The sequence below is a fragment of the Xiphophorus maculatus genome, chromosome 1 (genome assembly GCF_002775205.1).
Source record: "Xiphophorus maculatus strain JP 163 A chromosome 1, X_maculatus-5.0-male, whole genome shotgun sequence".
Taxonomy (NCBI): domain Eukaryota; kingdom Metazoa; phylum Chordata; class Actinopteri; order Cyprinodontiformes; family Poeciliidae; genus Xiphophorus; species Xiphophorus maculatus.
The window spans coordinates 13,369,561-13,389,939 of NC_036443.1; the positions used below are offsets into that span (position 1 = coordinate 13,369,561).

A 20,379-nucleotide genomic window follows, 5' to 3' on the forward strand; every position below is an offset into this window, starting at 1 on the left:
ATGCGGCTTTTACCAGTTTATCAAAGTTACTGGACATGATTCAGCTGGAGTCAGCACAACTACATTCCTTCAAATGATTATGTAACAACTGTGACAAACCGAGCGACCAAACAACAACACATTACAAACCACATGTCTGTATGAAGTTTCATTTTCTGCAGTGTCTCCTCTATCCAGCATGCCATTACTCACAGATCTGAGCAGTTGCCAGGGATTATTTAGATGCTTAGAGAGGTGCAGCGGCTCAGAACAAAACCTCTCCTTTCTAGGCTACTCAATAAGATGTAGCAGTGAGTTTGTTCTTAAGCCAAATGTTGTCAGGATATCTATGAAGGATTTCCCTGCACTCAGCCTAATGGTTACAAGTGAGAAAATGCAGATGCTGTCAACATTGAAATCTGTTTCTTTCGGCACACTGAAAGGAAAACAAATGTTTCTCTCTCCTTTGATCTGCTTGCATATTCATTAGCGGCAGTGAAATTCAGTTTATCAAGCAAACAGCCTGGAAAAATATCAAAACACTGCCACAAATTTTACAATAAAAATGTGCAGATTTTGTCAGAAGTGTTCAACTGAGATTTTCATTATCCAATGCAGTAAAAAAAAAAAAGATGTTTGTTTACTATTATTAAACTTGCATTGCATCACTTATCCTTTAATTATGCAACTCGTTGTTAGATCAAAATGCAAATCTTGCAAACATAACTACCGGACAGTGCATCTTTAGTTTTGCAGTTATTGCTTTTAACAGTTTAGAGTTAATTCTGCATTTGTTGTCAAATTTCAGCCACATAGACATTTTTGCAAGTTTCTCCTTTATGTTTCCACAACTCAGCAAGACTGTGCAGTCACCTCAGCTTTAGTGTGGTCTAAAACCAGGCCATGTTGTCATCTCAAGTAACCACAAACTACGAGCAGCACAACAATTAAGGTAAACACACAAAACCTTGCAAGTTAGCTCAGCAAGCTAACGTTTCCTGGAGCTAATGACAATAGCTCCTTGGGCTCCGTCCACTTCCTGGAATAAAGGCGCTACACTAGGTGAGTTTAAATTACGAAAACACCTCTAATGCTGTATATGAATAGCACTACAGCATTATACAAAAAGGCAATAGATAAAACAATGTAAAGTTGCGTGCTTTGCACGTACTCTAAGCTAACCGGTGTAAACGAGCCGTTTGTTTCCAGGCATTAGACGGCACCTCTGTGGCATTCCCAATCAGTGCTAGTCACTAGCCGCTAACATTTGGCTCACCGTAACCAGCAACAGTGAGGGGCAAACAGCAGCTACCAAACAAGGATGTGCGTTAACAGCACAGCGTTCCCAAACTACTTCCCCACGCTTGTCATTTTTATTATTTTTTACTGCCGTATATCAAAGGTGAAAAGAAGAAGCTGATTGCAGCTCACCGTACTTACCTTAAAGAGCTTGCTCTACAACATCTGTGATTTGTTTGATGAGAGACTGCCACAACAAACAATAGCAGCAGCAGCAGCAGCAGCAGCAGGGGCAATTAGCCAACGTTAGTTAGCCAAGTGTCGCCACTACAACAGTAGTAGTACAACAGCTGCAGTGCCACCTGTGTGTCTTTTTCTTATGTAGCTGGAACTAAGCGAGCGGCTTTTGGTATAATGCTGTCATAAATGATGGACTATGAGAATACAGAGGGAGTAATCGTTGCCGGGATGCTCAGACTGGTGTGTATGAGAGGTACTCAGCATGACAGCATCCTTCTTCATCTTGGGGTGAAAGCAGTTAAAGGAGGAGGAGGGGGGCGGGGGGGAGTTCTCAAAGTTCAACCGGTGAAATACCGCCACCCACTGGTCAAAGCTGGCAACACCACGCTCAACTGGGAGTCCTGGAGGCTTTAACGCTATCTTCTTCATCTGGGGGAAAACCAGCGCTGTGACTCACAGTAGAATAGAATAGAATAGAATAGAATAGAATAGAATAGAATAGAATAGAATAGAATAGAATAGAATAGAATAGAATAGAATAGAATGCAGTATGGCAATTATTATTTGGTATGGCAAAGGCACAAAGGTCAAGTAAAAGAGATTAGAGAATAAACTGATTTTTATTTTACATAGTGGCAAGAAAGAAAAAATAATTACAGAAAGTATCATATGTAACATATAAAACACCCGTGTTTAACTTTTTGTGATAAGTTCATAAAATATATCCATATATCTCTTCTATTTATTTTAGATTACATTGTTTTTATTTAAATATTTATTACCGTGTGCATTTTACTGGTGGTTAAATATATCCATAACCAACGTTAGTTAGCCACTGTTTTAGTTTTTTTATGTTTTTTGAAAGCAATGTTTGTTTGTTTTTTTTGTTTGTTTTTTTTAAAGCGCTATTCCATGCAAAAATGTTCATGGTTTTTATACACTTTTAATAATTTATTTTTATTATTATTATCATTTGAATTTTTTTTTATTGATTTTCTACTTCTGAAGAGAGCAGACACAAACAAAAATGGAAATATAAACCTATGTGGTTGGCACAGAGTAATTTACATTGGATTTAGTACATTGTACATATTACAATAACAGTATAGCATTGCTATACAATTTAGGAGCATGACATAATTGAAACCTGACAATATTTTGACTTTCAAGTTCTAGCTTTTATTTATTTATTTTTATTGTGGATATTAGGCAATATAACAATAGAAAATAGTGTTTGGTCATGTGCACATTTACATAAGACTTTTTCTTTAAGGTGCAGGTAGAGGACATCAAACATTCTGTAAAACAGAAACATGACAACCCAGTTTGGGTTTTTCTGGTGCCTTGGTGGTATGAAAATCCATCCACAATCTGCTTGAAGGAACAGGATTCCTTTAATCTTTAAGCTCGTCAATACAGTGAAGTTGAACATTCAGCAGGAAGACCATTCTGATGGGTATTCATATTTCTTTCATTTCCTTCTTGGACTTGGAGCCCATTCCATCATTGTGCCGTCTTCTACGGAGCCATTCAGACGTTTACTCGCAGTCATTTTGTACATCACATCAGGGTTTCTCGTGGTTACATGAATATAAAACATTTAACTGAAACTTTTTTTTTACTGCTCCCACAAAATTTGAAAACTTCTTAAAAGTAGGGCTGGTGCTAGAAGATCAACTAACTCAAAGGAGCTCTGCCATTTCTGAAAAGTACTGAAACATTTAAAGTGTCACTAGAAGCTTGTTGATAAGTTCCTAAAGGGGTTTATAGCATGTATGTTGTAAGGTACGTTCTTCACCCAAATATGGATTTGTATTGTGTAGATGCGCAGTTTTAACACAATTTAGAGAAAATCTACCCTTATTTAACACATTTCCTTGCCGACATTGTGAGATGTATTATCAGGCCTCACCCAGGCTAAGTCATGTAGCAATGAGCAGAGGTTGGTAGCAGCTAGCAACATTTACTTTAGTAATTTTTTGTGCTTGTAGGAGTAGTTTTATTCTACTATACCCTTTACTTTTATTTGAATAACATTAATTATTGCTTCTGTTACTTCTTGATGCTTATTTTCTGTTGCGTCCCCCGGCTGCTCTGGAGTTTATAAGGGACTAAGATGGCATCTAAGTTGTCTAGTTTCTGATGCATTTTAGCTCTTTTCTGTACCGGCTGCCATTTTCCTTCAAGAAAAGCTCATGCCAACATAAATAAAACAACCCTAAAAGAAAATTAAATTACCTTACCTAATTGCAAGGGGGGGAAAAAACCCTTTAAAATTAACCTACTTAACAATCACATAAACAAGGGAAAACAGAAAGGTAGCTCTCGCCTACAGACACAGTCTGTCCAAAAAGTTACATTACTTCCAGAGTACAAAAGGCCTTTCAAGCCTGCACAACAAATGAGGTTGTTTGGCTGCAGTCAGTATTTAGGGAACTGCTATTGATGATTTACTTGAATCCTGGGAAGCAGGAACAATATTTCTTCTCTTCACAAAGAGGATGTAGTAATGCTCTCCCTAGTAACTTCACTGAATGATGGTCAAACTTGTTTTACTTTATCTAGTGAAACAAGTTGTGTTTTTTTTTTTACTTGACCTTAAACACCAACATCTATGAGCAATAAGATAATAGTACTATTGTGTACTATTAAACACAATAGTTTGTGTTTAATAGTTTTAAACACAAACTATTGTTTAATTTAAACACCAAATGAAACTTATGGTTTGTCTTTAGTTTTTTTATTTTCCATCAGCTGCAGTTGATGTCAAGTAAATAAAAAGTAGACAGTACACAAAGACCCTGCAAGCACTTTGACATTTATACAGTATTACTGTAGGTTTATGTTAAAATAAATTTGGAATAAGTGCTCAATCTGCCATTAATGTTATTTTGTAATTGTCATGTTTTAGTTTTAAATGACCTAAAGTTGCAGCGCATTGTCTGATTACGCAATTTCTAATATATCAAATGTCATTCTACTTTAGCTTTATTTGGAAGTATTTTTTTATTAGAGTAAATTCTTGGAGTACTTTAGTAAAAAAAAACAATTAAAAAAAAAACACCAAACTGTTAGACTATCGATTAAGGCATGACGAGCGGTACTCTAAATTAACGATTTCTCAATTCAAATTTATAAACATTACCAAACGCCATCTCTAGACATTTTTATAAGACGAACCCCTGTCCGATTCACGTTTCATTTACGCTACAACTGCTACGTCCCGCAGTTTTCTGACGTTAGACCGTCAGTGAACCGTGGCTGCATTTTAACACTATGACCACAAGATGGCACCAAAAACTTAAAGGACGTTGAAGTTTTAACTCCTTCGTTAAATTCCTCATGCACCCAGGCTCGTTGAATAATTTAGCATTACAGTTGGTCTATAAACTTTGCCTTTTATTATAATGTAAAAAAATAATAAAAAAACAACTTATGGACTATCCGTTTTGTTAACATATTTAGGGCAAGAAAAAAAATGTCCTTGATGGTTAAACAATGTAGAACAGCTTCAGGAAGGCCTCAAACAAATTAAATTGGTGTGGCACAAACCCAGCAGACCGATGCCACTAGTGAATAGAGCCTCATTTATCTTTGCAATGCTCAGTAGAAAGAGCTCACACCGAGCCTTCAGATTCCTGCACCCAGGGGACGGACAGAAATGGAGTCTCACAGGCCTGAGCTCAAGTTTCAACCCCTCACAGCTCACAGACTTGCAGCACTTAGGAAATGGTTTATACAGGAAAGCTTTAGTTTCTGGGTAAATGCTCCCTTAGTGAATAATATTTTAATCATGATGCAGAATGTTTGGGCACAGGATGAAAGGAATAAGAACCAGACACTTTTGAAACTATATTATTTATTACATATTTCTGTAGGGGCTTACAGCAACACAAGACCTTGTCAGAGGCGGAACATTGAACACACAGAGCTCTTACCACTGCTTCAGGATGATCCTTACTAGAGTTACATTTGCTCAAATAATCAGAGGACCACAACCACTACAACTCACAGGAGGCTTAAAGAAATCACACAGCAATGGACACCAACAAGGACCAACACTATTCAGGAGCTAAAGCATATTTTGCAGATGAGCTGAGCCACATGGATGTACTGGGACATAGCACCGCTTTTCCACGCCGCAGTCTTGGACCTTGAATAATAGAGGCGTCTTTTCCATCTTCACTCTATACAGGGCAGGCAAACCTAGCGTGGCGAACAGGTGTGGGGGATTATCTATGAGCAATGAACACGCAGTGGCCCAAGGAAGCTGACCCGGTTCAGATGGGGCGCCTGAAGTTCTTGCCGGCAAAACGGGCCTTGTCACCAAGCTCCTCCTCGATCCTGAAAGAAAATTACGACCATTTCAGACTCACAAATCGAGGAATTCATTTAGGATTTGTGGAAGATTTTGGGAAAGCCTCACCTCAGGAGCTGGTTGTACTTGGCCAAACGCTCGGATCGGCAAGGAGCGCCAGTCTTGATCTGCAAGAAGTTTAGCAATACATTACCCAGGGTTCATACATTTCACACAGTAAAGTTCAAGCATTTACGGTAAATTTTCCACTTTGAGATAAAAATATAATTTTAAAAATGACAGTTGGATATATTTTGTTACCGTTAGTTCCTTGTGATCATATTCTACATCCTACAGCAGGGACAAAGTAAACTATAATATAGCAAAATCAGACATCTCAATTTTATGTTTTGAGATGTCACTAAAAAAAAAATACCCATAGTTTCAATAATGTTTAAAGTATAGATACAAGAACTTTTATTTCAGTTACACTGATCAGCAAGTCACTGAGCCATTAGGAATAAAAATTCATCACATTAAAAACAATCCAAACAAATCATGCTAAGGTAAATTAACTTTCTGCTCAAAATAAATGCTTAAAGTTACTTTAGAGATTTTATTTCCTAAGTTTTCTGGTCTAAAACAAGAACACTTAGTCCAATTTAATTTCAGCCTGAAAAGTTAAATCTCAGTCCTAATACAGCTTTGCCATGTGTATGAAAACATCTGGTTTCAACAGTACGTAACATTTTCCAAATTTATGTTTTTAATCAAACATTGCACTTTATCACAAACCCTGATTGGATCTCGACGTGAACAAAGACAGTTTTGTTTGCATCGTCAGCGTTAAATCGATTACCTGTCCAGTGCAGAGGCCCACTACAAGGTCAGCGATGAAGGTGTCCTCGGTCTCTCCGGAGCGGTGGCTCACCATCACCCCCCAGCCGTTGCTCTGGGCCAGCTTGCAGCTAAAACAAAGGGTGAATGTTTCAATCTGCTCAAAGTGCATTTACTGCTTTGAATTTCGTCAACAGGACCGCCGTGTTGTGGACACTCACGCCTGCAGGGACTCTGTGACAGAGCCGATCTGGTTGACCTTGAGCAGCAGGCAGTTGCAGGCTTTGTCGGCGACGCCCTTGGCGATACGTTTGGGGTTGGTGACGGTGAGGTCGTCTCCCACCACCTGGATGCTGGTGCTGGCTGTGAATTTGGTCCATGCCTCCCAGTCGTCCTGGTCAAAGGGGTCCTCGATGGAAACGACTGAGAGAGAACGGTGGATGTTTGGTATTTTGATGTAAAGTCACTGCTGCCATTTTTATTCTCCAATAAAAAAAAAGGAGCAGGTGTTATAAACTCACCTGGGTAATCCTTAACGAAGCTCTTGTAGAGGTCAGCCAGCTTGTCAGGGGTGATGTAGCGGCTGGGGTCATCTGGAGACTTGAAGTCCAGGTCATACTTGCCCCCCTTGAAGAATTCGGAGGCAGCCACATCCATGCCGATGACGATCTTGTCGGTGTAGCCGGCCTTGGCGATGGCGTTCTTCAGCAGCTCCAGAGCTACAGACGAGCAAAACATTTAAAAAGGATTTTAACCTCTAATTGAGAGATTTGCCACAGAAGCTCACCGCTAAAGTCAGAAACTAGCAACGCTCAAGTCAAATTAATGCTTTTATTTTGGAATACGCAAACTTAAGTAGGATTACAGCTAATGACTATTTTAATAATCAATTTTGACAATTAAGTTGATTTATACATTATACAAATCTTTCATTTAACCACTTAAGCTTATTCTGTAAAATATTAGAAGTGCACAAAAAAAGCAATTACAAAATCCAATACAGCACTCCTTTGGTTATTGCATGCAACAAAATGAAACGTTAAATGCTGAGCTTTCTGCTTAACTTATCAGTACAATACAAGGCTAATATGGAAATTCTTTCTAATTAACAAATTAAGTAGAAAGCTAATGGTGCTTAATAATGGATCTTTAAAAAAAATCTGCACCAAGTGAGTTTTAGGTAGGACATATTTACAGACACTTAAATCCAAAACGTAAGTTTTTGAACAGTTCTGGCTTAATTACAGCTTTTATGGAGTCCATGTTAATAAAGTGACTACTAAATTAGTCGATCATTCAATTATCGATTCATCATTTTAATTAAGCTGATTAATCGTTTCAGCACTAGTATTAATTTCTGTGTTTTTGGCACCTTCTTTGTTTTCCAGGATGTTGGGAGCGAAGCCGCCCTCATCTCCCACATTGGTGGCGTCTTTGCCATATTTCTCCTTGATGACGTTCTTCAGGTTGTGGTAGACCTCGGCACCGATGCGCATGGCGTCCTTGAAGCTGCTGGCGCCGACAGGCAAGATCATGAACTCCTGCATGGCCAGCTTGTTGCCTGCATGGGAGCCGCCGTTGATGACATTGAAAGCCTAAAGCGAAGCAGAAACGGATCAGCTTTTGAGAGCAATGACTTTTTGGATCGGACGATTGTTTGGGGATGAATCCTCTCAGGATACTGACAGGCACAGGGAGGATGACATCGGGGTTGCCAGCCAGGTCAGCAATGTGGCGGTAGAGCGGAACGCCCTTCTCTGCTGCACCAGCCTTGCACACAGCCAGGGAGACGCCCAGGATGGCATTAGCACCAAACTTAGCTGAGGGAAGGAAGGCAACCATTTTAATGTGATGTAGAAGTATCAAAACTTTTAAAACTCACGAGAGTGTAGTGACAAGATTTGTAAGCAGTGAGCATCTTACACTTGTTTTCTGTGCCATCCATGTCCAACATCAGCTTGTCGATCTTCTCCTGCTCCACAACGCTTACATCCTGGATTCAGACACAACAGGACAAGTTCAACTGGAGCAACTAAAATTAAACTGGTTTGACTTGTTGGTTAGGAGCACACACCAGTAGTTACCTGGTGTAACTACTGGTAGCAATAAAGTTCACTTTCTGAGAACTTTACTGCTCTAACTGTACTAATGCACGTTATTTTTAGACACAAGAGGTGAAAGTTATTGGTAACAAAGGATCATTTTACATGGGAAAACTGTAAAGTTAGTCATCTGGTTAAAATATGTTCTGTTAAACTGGTTTTCAAACAAATTATCCAAACAATGAATGGTCCTACCTTGCTGACCAGTGCAGGTGCAATAGTTTTATTGATATGCTCAACAGCTTTAGAGACACCTGCAAGGGACAAGCAGACCATGACTGACAGACAGGAGAAGACCATGCAACGCAGGCCACACAGATGAACACAGAGCATCCGATTTATGTCGATGTATGAGTAAATTATTAAAATATTGTCCACTAATTCAGCAGTTTATGCCACCATTTACTTTGTTTTTTTAAATCTGTGAACATCTGTTAGTGCCTGACGGACATTAGTCTCCAGAAGCAAACTCATTCTCCATGCTGCTGTGCAGTGCAAAGAGAGTCACCCTTATTTTCCACTTTATTTACCTGGTTACATAATGCAGGCGCCAAGAACTCATTTATATATTTAACAGCTCTTTTGACTCCTAACAGGAGGAACAGAAATGGGGAAATTGAAAAGAAAACATGAAGAAAGAGAGCAATAGTTTATAGGAGTGTTGAAATGAGCTGAAAGGTTGCAAAAGGATAGAAGTGACCAGAGTTTAGAGAGAGAACAAACAGAGATAAGTTACCTTTGCCCATGTAGCGTGTTTTGTCATTGTCGCGGAGCTCTAGAGCCTCATAGATACCTGTGGAAGCACCGCTGGGGACTGCAGCCCTGAAGAGACCTTAAACAAGACATTTGGGCTTACAAATTCTGCCTCATGGATAAAGAAAGCAGCATTTAAATACAACTTCACCAAGACAGCCTGCTTCCTAAATTATAATTCTCTGGTGCACAATCTGAAACATCTGAACCCTGTGGTCAAGACCACAGTGAGTAAAAGGCACAAATATTCGTGCCCTCCAGTCAGAGGGGAATAAAACACGCAGGGAGGAAGTCGTGCTGCAGATGGCGGTAATGTAATAAGTGAATAAAAAAAACCCAAACCCACCAACTGAGCATGTGCAGAAAATCTGTGGCAGGATATCAAGTCCTGCCTACACAAGCTTAAACCCACTTCAGTCAAAACCTAGAAAAAAAAAGAAAAGAAAAAAAAAGCACTATTCGTTTTAGTCAGTGGAGCAGCAGAGATTGTATTCTGAGGGGATTTAGTGCTAAGGCCAAGGGGGCACAGTCGCTGTCGAGGCCCTAAGGTAATGCTTAACAAATCATCTGCAGCTAGAAATCGGCACGCAGCAGCAGGGGGCTGCAGGCTGCAACCAATCAGACCATAAATAAGGGGCTTTGCCTCTTCATCTGCCAAATGCAGAAAGAGTAAAAGCTGGCTGAATAAAACGCAGGCTGTTTACACAGTTCTACGGGTTAGCAAAAAAGATGGTGGAAATGTCCAGCAGGACATGAAAAGGCACAATAATGATGGCCTGACTGGATGCAGCAGACGCTCTAATGGGGTTTAGCTGCTGTCAAAACACAGCTGCTGACTTAAAAGGTTGTCTTTATAAAAAAAAGAAAAAAAGAAGTAAAAACAGACAAGTTTTACAGTTCACAGAACATGTCAGCCACCCTAAGCTGAGGAAAAGATGGCTGTAGAGTAGCTCTGCAGGGTTTTCAGGCCAGTCCAACTCTTCCATGTCAGTGGTCATTCAGGTTGCTTCATTAACATTCTCTGGACATTTCAGGGGGTTGAGCAACTTCCTTTGTTTGAACCCAAAGAACAGAAACGACCCCAATCCGATACAAAAAAAATAAAAAATTAATAGATGGTGGGGAGGCCATTAGTTAATTAAATGAACAAATCTAAACCTCAGCCAAATGTGTCACAGGTTGAATAATTTACAGCTCAACTGAGCAAAGCAATTTAATTCAAAGATTTTAAACAGATTACTTTTCTGGGCCAAAACAGGTTTATCATTTTATTTGAGGTTCAACTTCCCAGTTCAACTTTAGAGGGTAAAGAAAAAAAAAAAAAAAAGACAAATTTATGGGGTAAAACATATGCCATTTCATTTTAATGTTCATGAAAAAAAGAAGCAAAAAACAGCTTGTTGGTGCATTTATAGACATGTTTTCTTCATGCCAATCAGAGCCAATCAAAGAGAAAACATGTAACATCCTTTTTGACAGATTGTCCCACCTCTAATCCCAAATAAATTCAGAGTCTTGGTAAAAATGCTGCATGGTGTTGTGATCCAGGGCCGTTACAGTAACAGTGCGCTGCGGAGGCCGTGTGAAGTTACAGGAGCTATTTTCAAACATTTGGTTTACCTGATCTACTCTGCAGCTGCAGCTGGCAGCAGCACCAGGTCAACAACCAGCTGAACTGTCCTCAGCTTAAGTGATACTTTCCAGGAAGACATCTTCATTACAAGATAAAGAATTAAAAAAAAACTATTTTAAGGTTTTCGGTTTTCTTCTAAACGTGGCTGGCAGCTAGTCGTTTTCCTTCAAACAAAAATCTGCAGCAGCTTCTTTGATGGAAGTGGTTTTGAATTCAATGAAAAGTGAAGAATTACTAGTTTATTACCATTTATGAAACAAAGAATATGGTCCCCAAACTTTATCAAATACCAACTTTGAGGGGGGGGGGAAACATTTTTTTATTTTTCAGTATTTTAATGTTTCGAGTGACTTAACCCTTGTATTTCTATGTTTCTGGTCCAACCATAAATCTGATGCATAACCGACAATTGCAAACAGTAATGGACGACATTTTTTGCTTCAAAAAAATATTCTGATGCAACTCTGGAAAAGACTATTGCTCTGAGCAAAAAGGAGTTGGGCCATCACTGAAGCTAAGCAAGCCTAAAATAGAATCTCAACACAAAATATATTGCAGAAAGCACAGACATTCTCAACTCTAATGATTAATATATTAACTGATTAATAAATGACAGACCTGGCAATTAAGATTTTAATCGAATCCATAACTAAAAACAATTAGGTTTAGATCATCAGGGCTCATCTTCTCTACATCGAGGAAAAAAAGCTAAACTCTCTGCAGACCCCACACATCCTGAACATAAATCATTTAAACTTTTACCTTCAGGTTGGTGGTACAGAGCGCCATTTGTAAAAACAAGCTACCACAGACGGTTTCCTTCCCCAGACCGTCACATTCCTACATATTCAGATTTGTCTCTTCCCTGAAAATAGTTTGATATATTTACAACAGTTTTTATTTCCTTTTTGTTGTATTCTAAAAGTCTGAGAGCAAAGCAGAACTTAAGTCAAATTCCTTGTTTTTGTGGGAAAACAGAATAAATCTGGTATCAATTCTGAAATACAGTCATTTAACATGTAGTTATATTGGTCCACTTCTATTTCAGAGCCTTGGACACTTTAATCTTGTCAAACATGGACTGGATTATAGTGTGCCTGGTTGGAGATCATTAAAAGAATACCATGTGTGATTTAAAGAAAAGTGTTGATGTGTGGGCATTTAGATCTACACGGCCTAGAAATAAGAAACTTCCAAAACATCTCTAAAATATTGGAATATGGAATAAAGAGCTGGATTAAAATTTTGCAGACATTTCCAAGCTTGGTAAATGGTAAAACCCCAAATTTCTAACCAGCAAGACTGAAATGTTAGAATGTAAATTATCAGGAGGCAAACATCAGCAATATGTAGGGATTATAGATGAGCCTTTCAGAAAGACAGAGACAGGAATACCTTTCTTGGTGTACAGGTCAACTTCCACAGTGGGATTACCACGGGAGTCAAAAATCTCACGAGCGTGGATCTTGAGGATAGACATCGTTCTTTATCTGTTTGAGAGCAAAAAAGTAAATACTCATTAATTTAATGCAGCTCTGCAGAAGAGCAGGCAGCCACACTGCAGAGCAAACAATGACTTGGCAAAAAGTAACCAGACAATACACTGCGGATCAATGTTCTTGTTATGTCTTCAGCTGTACATGCCACCCGACTGATGCAGTCTGACCAGAACGGACGTTATGTTGAAGTCAGAGAGGTGTGGCTTCCTGCAGCAGAATAATCTCTGCAGGTTCATTCAGTTTATTTGACATGCTGGATTACACATAGAAAAGTGTTTCAAAATTCTTGCACAAATGTCCTCTACTGCCAATAATTACGCAACCATTTTAAACTGCAGTATTTAAAAGTAAACGTAGCAGACAATGGGAGTGTGACCAGGCAGAAAAGAATTGTTTGGCCTCTTTTTATTAAAATGATATGGACTGCAGAGCTGAGTGGTGCCCTAATCTCTGGCCGTTGCAGAAGCAGAGGTCAGAGAGGGTTTTCAGACGGGATGTCTGGCCATGACGCCTGGAGCGGTTTATTGATTAGCACTCAGTCCATGCAAACCGTTCCAAATCCAGGCTCTGCAGCCGGATCAGAACCAATGGAAAGCGCTGCCCATAAAAGCCTGATTGGAAATTTGCAAACAGTGCACACTCAAATACACAAATGGAAAGGCTAAAGTAACCTGAGGCTAAACATCACCATCGATTCTTTTAATTACTTTTAGCCAGCTACCATAAAATTAACCAAATTTGACCATTATGATTATGGTAAAATCTGATTCTACTGTGGTCTGAATGTAGATCGAGTTGCATATCTATCAATTATCTATTAGACTGCACATGAAGGGATCCTAGATTTGAGCAATTAAACTGCATTTAGGTATTGAAAATAGAGGTGCAGTCAATCAGGCAAAAATTGGAAAAATATTCATTTCTTATTTCTTAAAAGCATCTTAACCAGGAACACTGATTAAATAGGAGATTTATTTGCAATATAGACACAGAGTGGAATGAGTCTCTTCTGCTCTGACTGCTGGTGATGGTACGGTGTTGAACAGATAACTGTCAGACTGACTGCAGTGCTTGCAGGACGCAGCAGAGGCTCACGGCTCACTAGCTGAGCGCTGTCACCAATAAAGTCTCCAATGACAAAAGGAAAGTTGCTAGATTTAATACCAGTTTGAAAAAAAAAGGGTAAAAATCTGAAAAGTCAAGTAAAGCAACAAATTGTTTAGGCTAAGAGTGTCTGCGTTTCCATTACAAATGTGCGCAAAACTTTGTTGATATTCTGCTAATGGCCAAAAAATAAAAACATCCCCAAATACCGGTGGTTCAATTAAATGAGAAAACATAGAATAAAATAAAATCGCACTGTCTAGTATAATCTTGGCTCCACCCACTTTGGTGGATTCTTTCAAAATTTGTCAGGAAATTTAGCTTTCAGGGCTAGTTACACTAAAAAAAAACCTGTGGGATCATTTTACAATTTAGATTTTCTGTTTGATTCAAACTACCCCAATTAAGAAAGCTGAAGTCCATTTCACGAGGTTTATAATGAAGCCAAGTTAGGATTGGTTACAGTTAGCATAGGAAAACAAAACCTTTAATCAGCATCAGCCGGGAAAAAAACTCATCAGTCCATCTGTTGAGAAGAAGTGTTTCAAATTTAAATAACTACCACCTCCACTTTCCATAATTGACATGTGTGATACTGAAGTCATCCACGCCTTTAAACACTTTTTAAAAACTTTACGGAATAAGCAGGAGAGCTACCTGAGGGTAACAAAATGGCATCCATGGATAAATAAATAATTAAACACACCTGATACTTTCTGAAGAACTGAAGGGTTGAAATAGCTTGATGAAACTCATTAAAGACCAGATAAAGTTCATTACTGAGCTGGATGAGTTAATAGTAATGTTGGAACCCTATAGATGTCCATTTGCTGGAAACTGACACTGCCTGAAACAAACCCTGGACTATGTACCGACTTGCTGCGCAGTAATTTTCCTTTTCGTGTAGCAGACACGCCTCCGCCCCTGCTGCATTCAACTAGTAGTCCAACTAGTGTGGCACCACCGTGTTCTCCAAACAACAGACGAACAACAGCCTCTTAATAATGGTTTTAAAGCAAAATGGAGGGGCGCGTCCACTGCAAGGTGGACCCGCAACTCGACACCTCCTGTTCCCCTCCACACACTGCGGCTCTAAATGGAGCGAGACATCCATACAGCTGACGGCCTGGTTTAAAAATAGACGACGTGCTACAGGCTGCTGCATCCTGAAGATACCAAACCCCGAGCAGGAGCGGAGGAAAGCTGCCCGAGCTGGGAAATCATCAGCTAACCGTTTAGGTGTCGGCTAACCCAAGGACAAGCGTCCGAGGATGCAGTCGACGACAAAAACCATAATGTAGATTTTGAGAAGAGAATAAAGTGACAATATTAACATATGACAAGTACTAGTCATGCATAAGAGTTGGTAAGTAATAAGAGCTTGGCCAAAGTGGAAAGAAAAAGCAGCAAAAGCGCAGTTAAAGTTACCTTTCCGGCCTAACTGTGTGCAAGGACGGCGCTGTCTCTCTCTCTCGTGCGGGCAGGCAGAGAAGGCGCTCGTGACGCCGAGTGCCGGATGATAAGTGGACGGAATCAGGAATGACGCGACCTGATTGGCTGAGACTGAGTCACCACGCAGAGGCGCAGGAGTGAGGAAGCACGTTCACAGTCAGGCGGCTAAGGCAGGCCGTTATAGCATATAATCAAACCGCACTTTGGTTGGTGAGTATTTCAAGGAAAATGCCATATTGGTACCGAGAAAAGTTATGAAACCACCACGAAAAAGGGGCAGGGAATCATTTTATTACATAGTATGACATTTATATTCAGTTACATTTATTTGTATTTATCAATCCATAATACTCTGCCTCGAGGCACTTAACAAAAAATGACATACATTCAATCCAGTCAGAGAGATGTATTCAAAGTCAAATACATTCCAGTTCATTATATTAATCAAACAACTTAGTAAAGTGCAGTTTATTTTTTAAATTGGTGAAAAGGTTTTGTAACTAAACCCAGCAAATTGCTTTGAGTTAAGCATTCCCTCCTCCTGGACGAGCCTGTAGCAACACTAGACATTTGACTGCATTGTATCTTTGAGTTTGGAGCAATCCCTCATACTGAGCATGCACTTAGCAACCGTGGAGAGGAAAAACTCCCATTTAACTGGAAGAAAACTCCAGCAGAACCAGAACTTGGCTCATTGTGTATGGCCATCTGCCATAATTATCTGGGGGTTTGAGAAGACAGAACATACAACAAATAAACAGAAGCACTGATCCAGGAGTACTTTCTATATTAACGAAAAATAAGTAGTTAATGGAAGTAGTTGATCAATTAGTAGAGAAACAGATCATGAGCTTTGAGTCGATTTTAAATGCTACAGGATTAAATAGAGCACATGCAGTTAGTCACAACAAAAGCTCAGCTAATAGCCGTGTCTAGGAGAAAGAGAGGGTTTAACACTGAAAGACAGGGCCATGTGTTGGCAGCAGTGACTCAGCAATCTAATATGATTAATTATTGAACATGGATATCTAGAATACAAGTTTTCCCAAGTTAGTTTCTTTCCTTTCCATTTTTTAAACTACATCTGCTATCCGAAAGCCAAAGACTCACAACAATAAAACAGTATATTCTAGCTTGGAATAAGGATGGTTAAACATGTGGCAAACGTGTTTGGCTGAAGCCAGCGTATTATATGGTGCAATAGCTTGCCATACATCCTACTTGACCGAGAAGAAGATGCGGATTTTCTTAATTGAAGCATCATCTAAATGGACAACACAGACAAACACAGTACAGGTCGGCTTTTAAATTAAACGAATGCTGAGAAATGCATGGGTTTTACTTGTTTTAAGTCATATAAACTCAATGATGGAGAATGCGGAAAGAAAGGTGACTCAGAAGTGAGTACGTGCAGAGGAGCAGGCAGGGATCTCCCGAGTCAGTGTTTCGTTGTTGGTCACATGTTAGTTGTGGCCTCGTTTCCCGGCAGTGGCTCCCCCTTTTGCTCATTAAAAAAACCCACGAAATGAATGGAAATGCGGAAATGAATCACTTCACCCAGCGTGAGACGTGCACTTCAAGTAACACGTTTTCTGTTGATTTACAACATACTAACAACGGGCGAGTATAAAAATAAAGTTCTTAACCTTCAGATTCAATCGCAGTTTTAAAAATTTCAGCCAAGCTTTGATTTTTCTTTTTCACAAACTGCACTCAGGAAATTATATGAATTAGTCATAACGAATAATTTGCGGGTTTCCCCCTCTACCACGCTGCCAGCTAGTCTCTTTATGACACGGTAACTCTGCAGCTGCGCAGTCCGCAACGTGCAGCATCAATAGCAGGAACAACAGAGGGTGAATGACTGCTGCAGTGACCTTGAGACTGCAACGTTTTAAAATCAGTTGCGCCCCCTGGTGCTCACAAAAAGTCACACACCAAACTAATTTCACACACATAGTTAGACGCGAGTATTCCCTCAAGACTTATTTGTAGATTAATTCAGAAATTTCTTGTCTAAATTAGAACATCTGGCGTTTGAAACGTCCAGATTAACCAAACACTTAGATTAAAATACATAATTTCAACCTGAAAAATAACCAAGTTGTCACAAGCCTGGCATGATGATGCCATGGAGGAAAGAGAGGGTAATCAGATAATATGATCAGACGTATTGAATAGAAAGAAACAGGTGAGCAGCAGGTTGCTGACTGGAGACTTAAACTCTAGAGACCCCTGGTGGATCATTGAAGACATGACAGATAAAACCCAGAAGGCTCTTATAATATTTTTGTGCTGCTATCTTCTTTGCTCTTGGCCCTGGTAGGAAAACTAAAAATGTGCAACAGATATAAGAATTTGGACGTCGTGCAATATTCATTTCCACACAGTTCTAAATAAGTTTTTTTTTTTTTTTTTTTTTTTTTTTACACAGTTGTTGGTGAGAATGTTGAAAATGAAGAGGAATTTTAGTTTTCAACAGAAAGCCCAATAACATATCCAATTTTGCAAAACAAAAGTGGAACATTCCAGTTTGGAAAGTCTTGAGCCAGAGTTAAAAATTTGATGACACACTGGAGAAGACTGTGAACAGGACAGGTTGTCACAATCTGATAGATCTGGACAAGCTTAGCAAAGGAGAGCAGACTAATATTACAAACTCCATATGAGATATGCTAGTATATGTGAGGATTTGTTTTTTCCTGTGTGTCAATTGAAGTTTCTGTGTTCTGTTGAGTTCATCCCGGCTACCCTTGATTGATCCCAGCTGTGTCTCATTCCCCTGATTACCCTCTGTGTATTTAAATCCACCTGTGTCTCCTGTTTCCTTGTCAGGTCTTTGTATAATGCAATTGTCTCTAGCTGTGGTTCCTGTTGCTACCAGTTCTGAGCTCCTAGCCTTCTGCTCACCTGTGCTGCCTGGATTTTGTGCATTATTCTTCATTAAACCACAAATTTCTCTACTACCTGGGTCCACTGTGTCTACCTCACCACTCTACAACTGCAAAACATGACAGTATACTACTACCTCATCTAACAATAAGAATTAAAGTGTGCAATAAGGTGTCTTTTGTACCTTTTCCTCCCTAACACATTTCTATTTTTAGTTGCTATGCACAGAATAAATGCCAAATCGAATGTGGAAAAAGTTTTGAAATTATTAGTCATGGCGTCGTTTTTTTCCAACAGAAAAAGCTGGTACTTTTAAGAGACACTACGTATTACTCTATAATAGGTTTATGTCTTTGTGGGGTTTTCTCCATATTTAAAAATGCAACGTTTTTGCTGCTGCTTGTGTGAACGTAAGTACCATCAGTCACCACTAAGGGAGGCTGCAGCCCAGGAAGTCCCTTAGCTTGTGCAATAACATCCCTGGACTTGCAGCATAATAGTAGCAAAGCATGCCTCTCACAGCTGGGCCTTCTCTACCCAAACAACCCAACACCCCCAACCACATGCCACTGCCCCAGCAACACCACCGCTCACACAGAACATCTCAAGCCACTCTGTTGGAGCGGACCTGCGATAGACTTTCACCACAACCACACAGCCCAGCCCGCTGATGTTTTTATACTGATGATCACAAACAAACACACCCAAATAGAGTAACTAAAGTACCTAGTATGTACTTTAGTACCTCACTTTAGTAACACGCTCATTAGTTATTAAAGCCAAACAACTTGAACCACAAAACCAGCATGAAGAACAAACAAATGTGAACTTTTATAGTTAATAATGATAATGTAAGAACAGTAACGCAACATGCATTAAGGCAACAGCCTGAAAGTTGTAGGTTTTACACAAAACTCAAGCAAAATCAACCCTGTTACGGAAATACAAGTCTATGGCTGTCATGCAGACGTAGCAGCACTTGCGCTGGAACTTGCCAGTAAGCTAACCACTAACCGAAGAATAATTAGTTTATGGGTTTTGCATAATTTATCAATGCTTTCAAGATCAGTTGCAAAGTCAAGGCATCATCACCAGGAAACAAAACATGGCTGTTTAGTTCTTCCTGTAGCAATAAATCCCCAACCTGAGAAAGACTGCAAAGAATCTGGGAAAAACTTGTAAGCAACAGACAAGCCAGGTTAATCCAGGTGACACAAAAATGTAAGCAAAACTAACGTGGAGAAAACAAGTTTAATGTGGTTTTCAATCTGTTTGAATGAACACCTGTGTAGTTGAAATGGACACCTCTCTTTCAAAATGCTGATCTAGAGCAATCTTCATGTTGTAGGAGCAAAAGAGATTTGGGTTTCATTGGCATTTAAAGGTCAATTTAACTGGCAAACTAATAAATCCCAGAGGTTTGAACCAACTCATGATTTGTTGAAGTTAAAATGATTAATAAAAGAGTATTTTAATACAAAATGTTATCTAAAAAAAATATACCGATGGCAATACTAGTATCTTGACAGCTGTAGACAAGTTTTTTGAAATTATCAAGACAGTTCTTCTTAAAAACATTATTTACATATAAACAAATTAGTGTCATGAAGTGCAGTAGAGAGGTGGTGAGGCAGACTCTGAGGTTGGACTGAATGATGGTTGTTTAATGATGAAATAAATTACAAAAGCACAATAATCCAAAGTCCAGGCAGCACAGAATGAGTAGAAGGCTAAGGCTCAAATCTGGTAGCAATTGGAAAACAAGAGCCATCTGACAGCAGACTAGATAGATTAGATAAGGACCAGACGAGGAACAAGGAACACAGGTGGGACTAAATACACAGAGGTTAATCAGGGAAATGAGACACACCTGGGAACAATCGGCGACTCAATAGGCACAGAAACCTAAAATAAACACAAAGTAAATTCAAATCCTCACAATTAGTAAGTAAGAAGTCCAGATTCTCTAAAGTAATAAGTGATAACAAAGTGAGGAGCCAACTACAGTAGAAGCTAAAATCTGGTTCCGCACTTTGTTGAACCATTTTCTGTCTGTCAATTGAACCGTTCTATTAATCCATGTTTAAGTCTTCCCAGACCTCTGCTTTTACTGTCTCAAAGATTAAACTGGTCTGCACGTCTGGACTGGACCATCCTGAAGAAAGGTCACTCTGTTTTGTGTTCTCATGCTGGAACTGCTTTCACTGGTGGCTGCAGCAGACCAAGTTCGGTCTGAAGCATGAAACACCTGTGCTCAGAGAGATGAACTCTGGCTGGACCTCTGTGAAGGCCGGTTCAAAGACTTTAATGCCACCCACAGTGTCAATATGATGGGCTGAAGCCTTCTGCCAG

General features: G+C 39.5%; 2 protein-coding genes across 3 annotated transcripts in view; both read right to left on the bottom strand.

Annotated features, from left to right (window-relative positions):
- Window positions 1–1,726, bottom strand: part of rere (arginine-glutamic acid dipeptide repeats) — a 177,258-nt gene extending 175,532 nt beyond the window's left edge. Inside the window, exon 1 of the mRNA XM_023331958.1 lies at window positions 1,420–1,726. The gene's annotated coding sequence lies outside the window, so the exon portion shown is untranslated. The remainder of the gene's footprint in view (window positions 1–1,419) is intronic.
- Window positions 1,727–5,300: 3,574 nt separating this feature from the next.
- eno1 (enolase 1) lies at window positions 5,301–15,214 on the bottom strand. Of its 2 annotated transcripts, none has more exons than XM_005811253.2 (12): window positions 15,112–15,214; window positions 12,476–12,570; window positions 9,431–9,526; window positions 8,890–8,948; window positions 8,516–8,585; window positions 8,279–8,412; window positions 7,965–8,187; window positions 7,114–7,311; window positions 6,814–7,015; window positions 6,615–6,723; window positions 5,885–5,943; window positions 5,301–5,802 (listed from the first exon to the last, which is right to left on the bottom strand). In XM_005811253.2, the coding sequence occupies exons 2-12, from the start codon at window positions 12,558–12,560 to the stop codon at window positions 5,739–5,741; spliced, it is 1,299 nt and encodes a 432-aa protein (XP_005811310.1). In that variant the 5' UTR covers window positions 12,561–12,570; window positions 15,112–15,214; the 3' UTR covers window positions 5,301–5,738. The 2 variants fall into 2 exon arrangements, with proteins under 2 accessions (XP_005811310.1, XP_023192229.1); XM_023336461.1 differs by lacking the exon at window positions 8,890–8,948 and adding an exon at window positions 9,225–9,283.
- Window positions 15,215–20,379: the final 5,165 nt, after the last annotated feature.

Bases quoted from the DNA above. Each gene is read 5' to 3' on its own strand.
- eno1 (XM_005811253.2), bottom strand. From the start codon at position 12,560: ATGTCTATCCTCAAGATCCACGCTCGTGAGATTTTTGACTCCCGTGGT. The intron at 9,527-12,475 runs GTATTCCTGTCT...GTCTTGTTTAAG, and splicing joins TGACCTGTACACCAAGAAAG to GTCTCTTCAGGGCTGCAGTC. The intron at 8,586-8,889 runs GTAGGACCATTC...GTCTGAATCCAG, and splicing joins CACCTGCACTGGTCAGCAAG to GATGTAAGCGTTGTGGAGCA.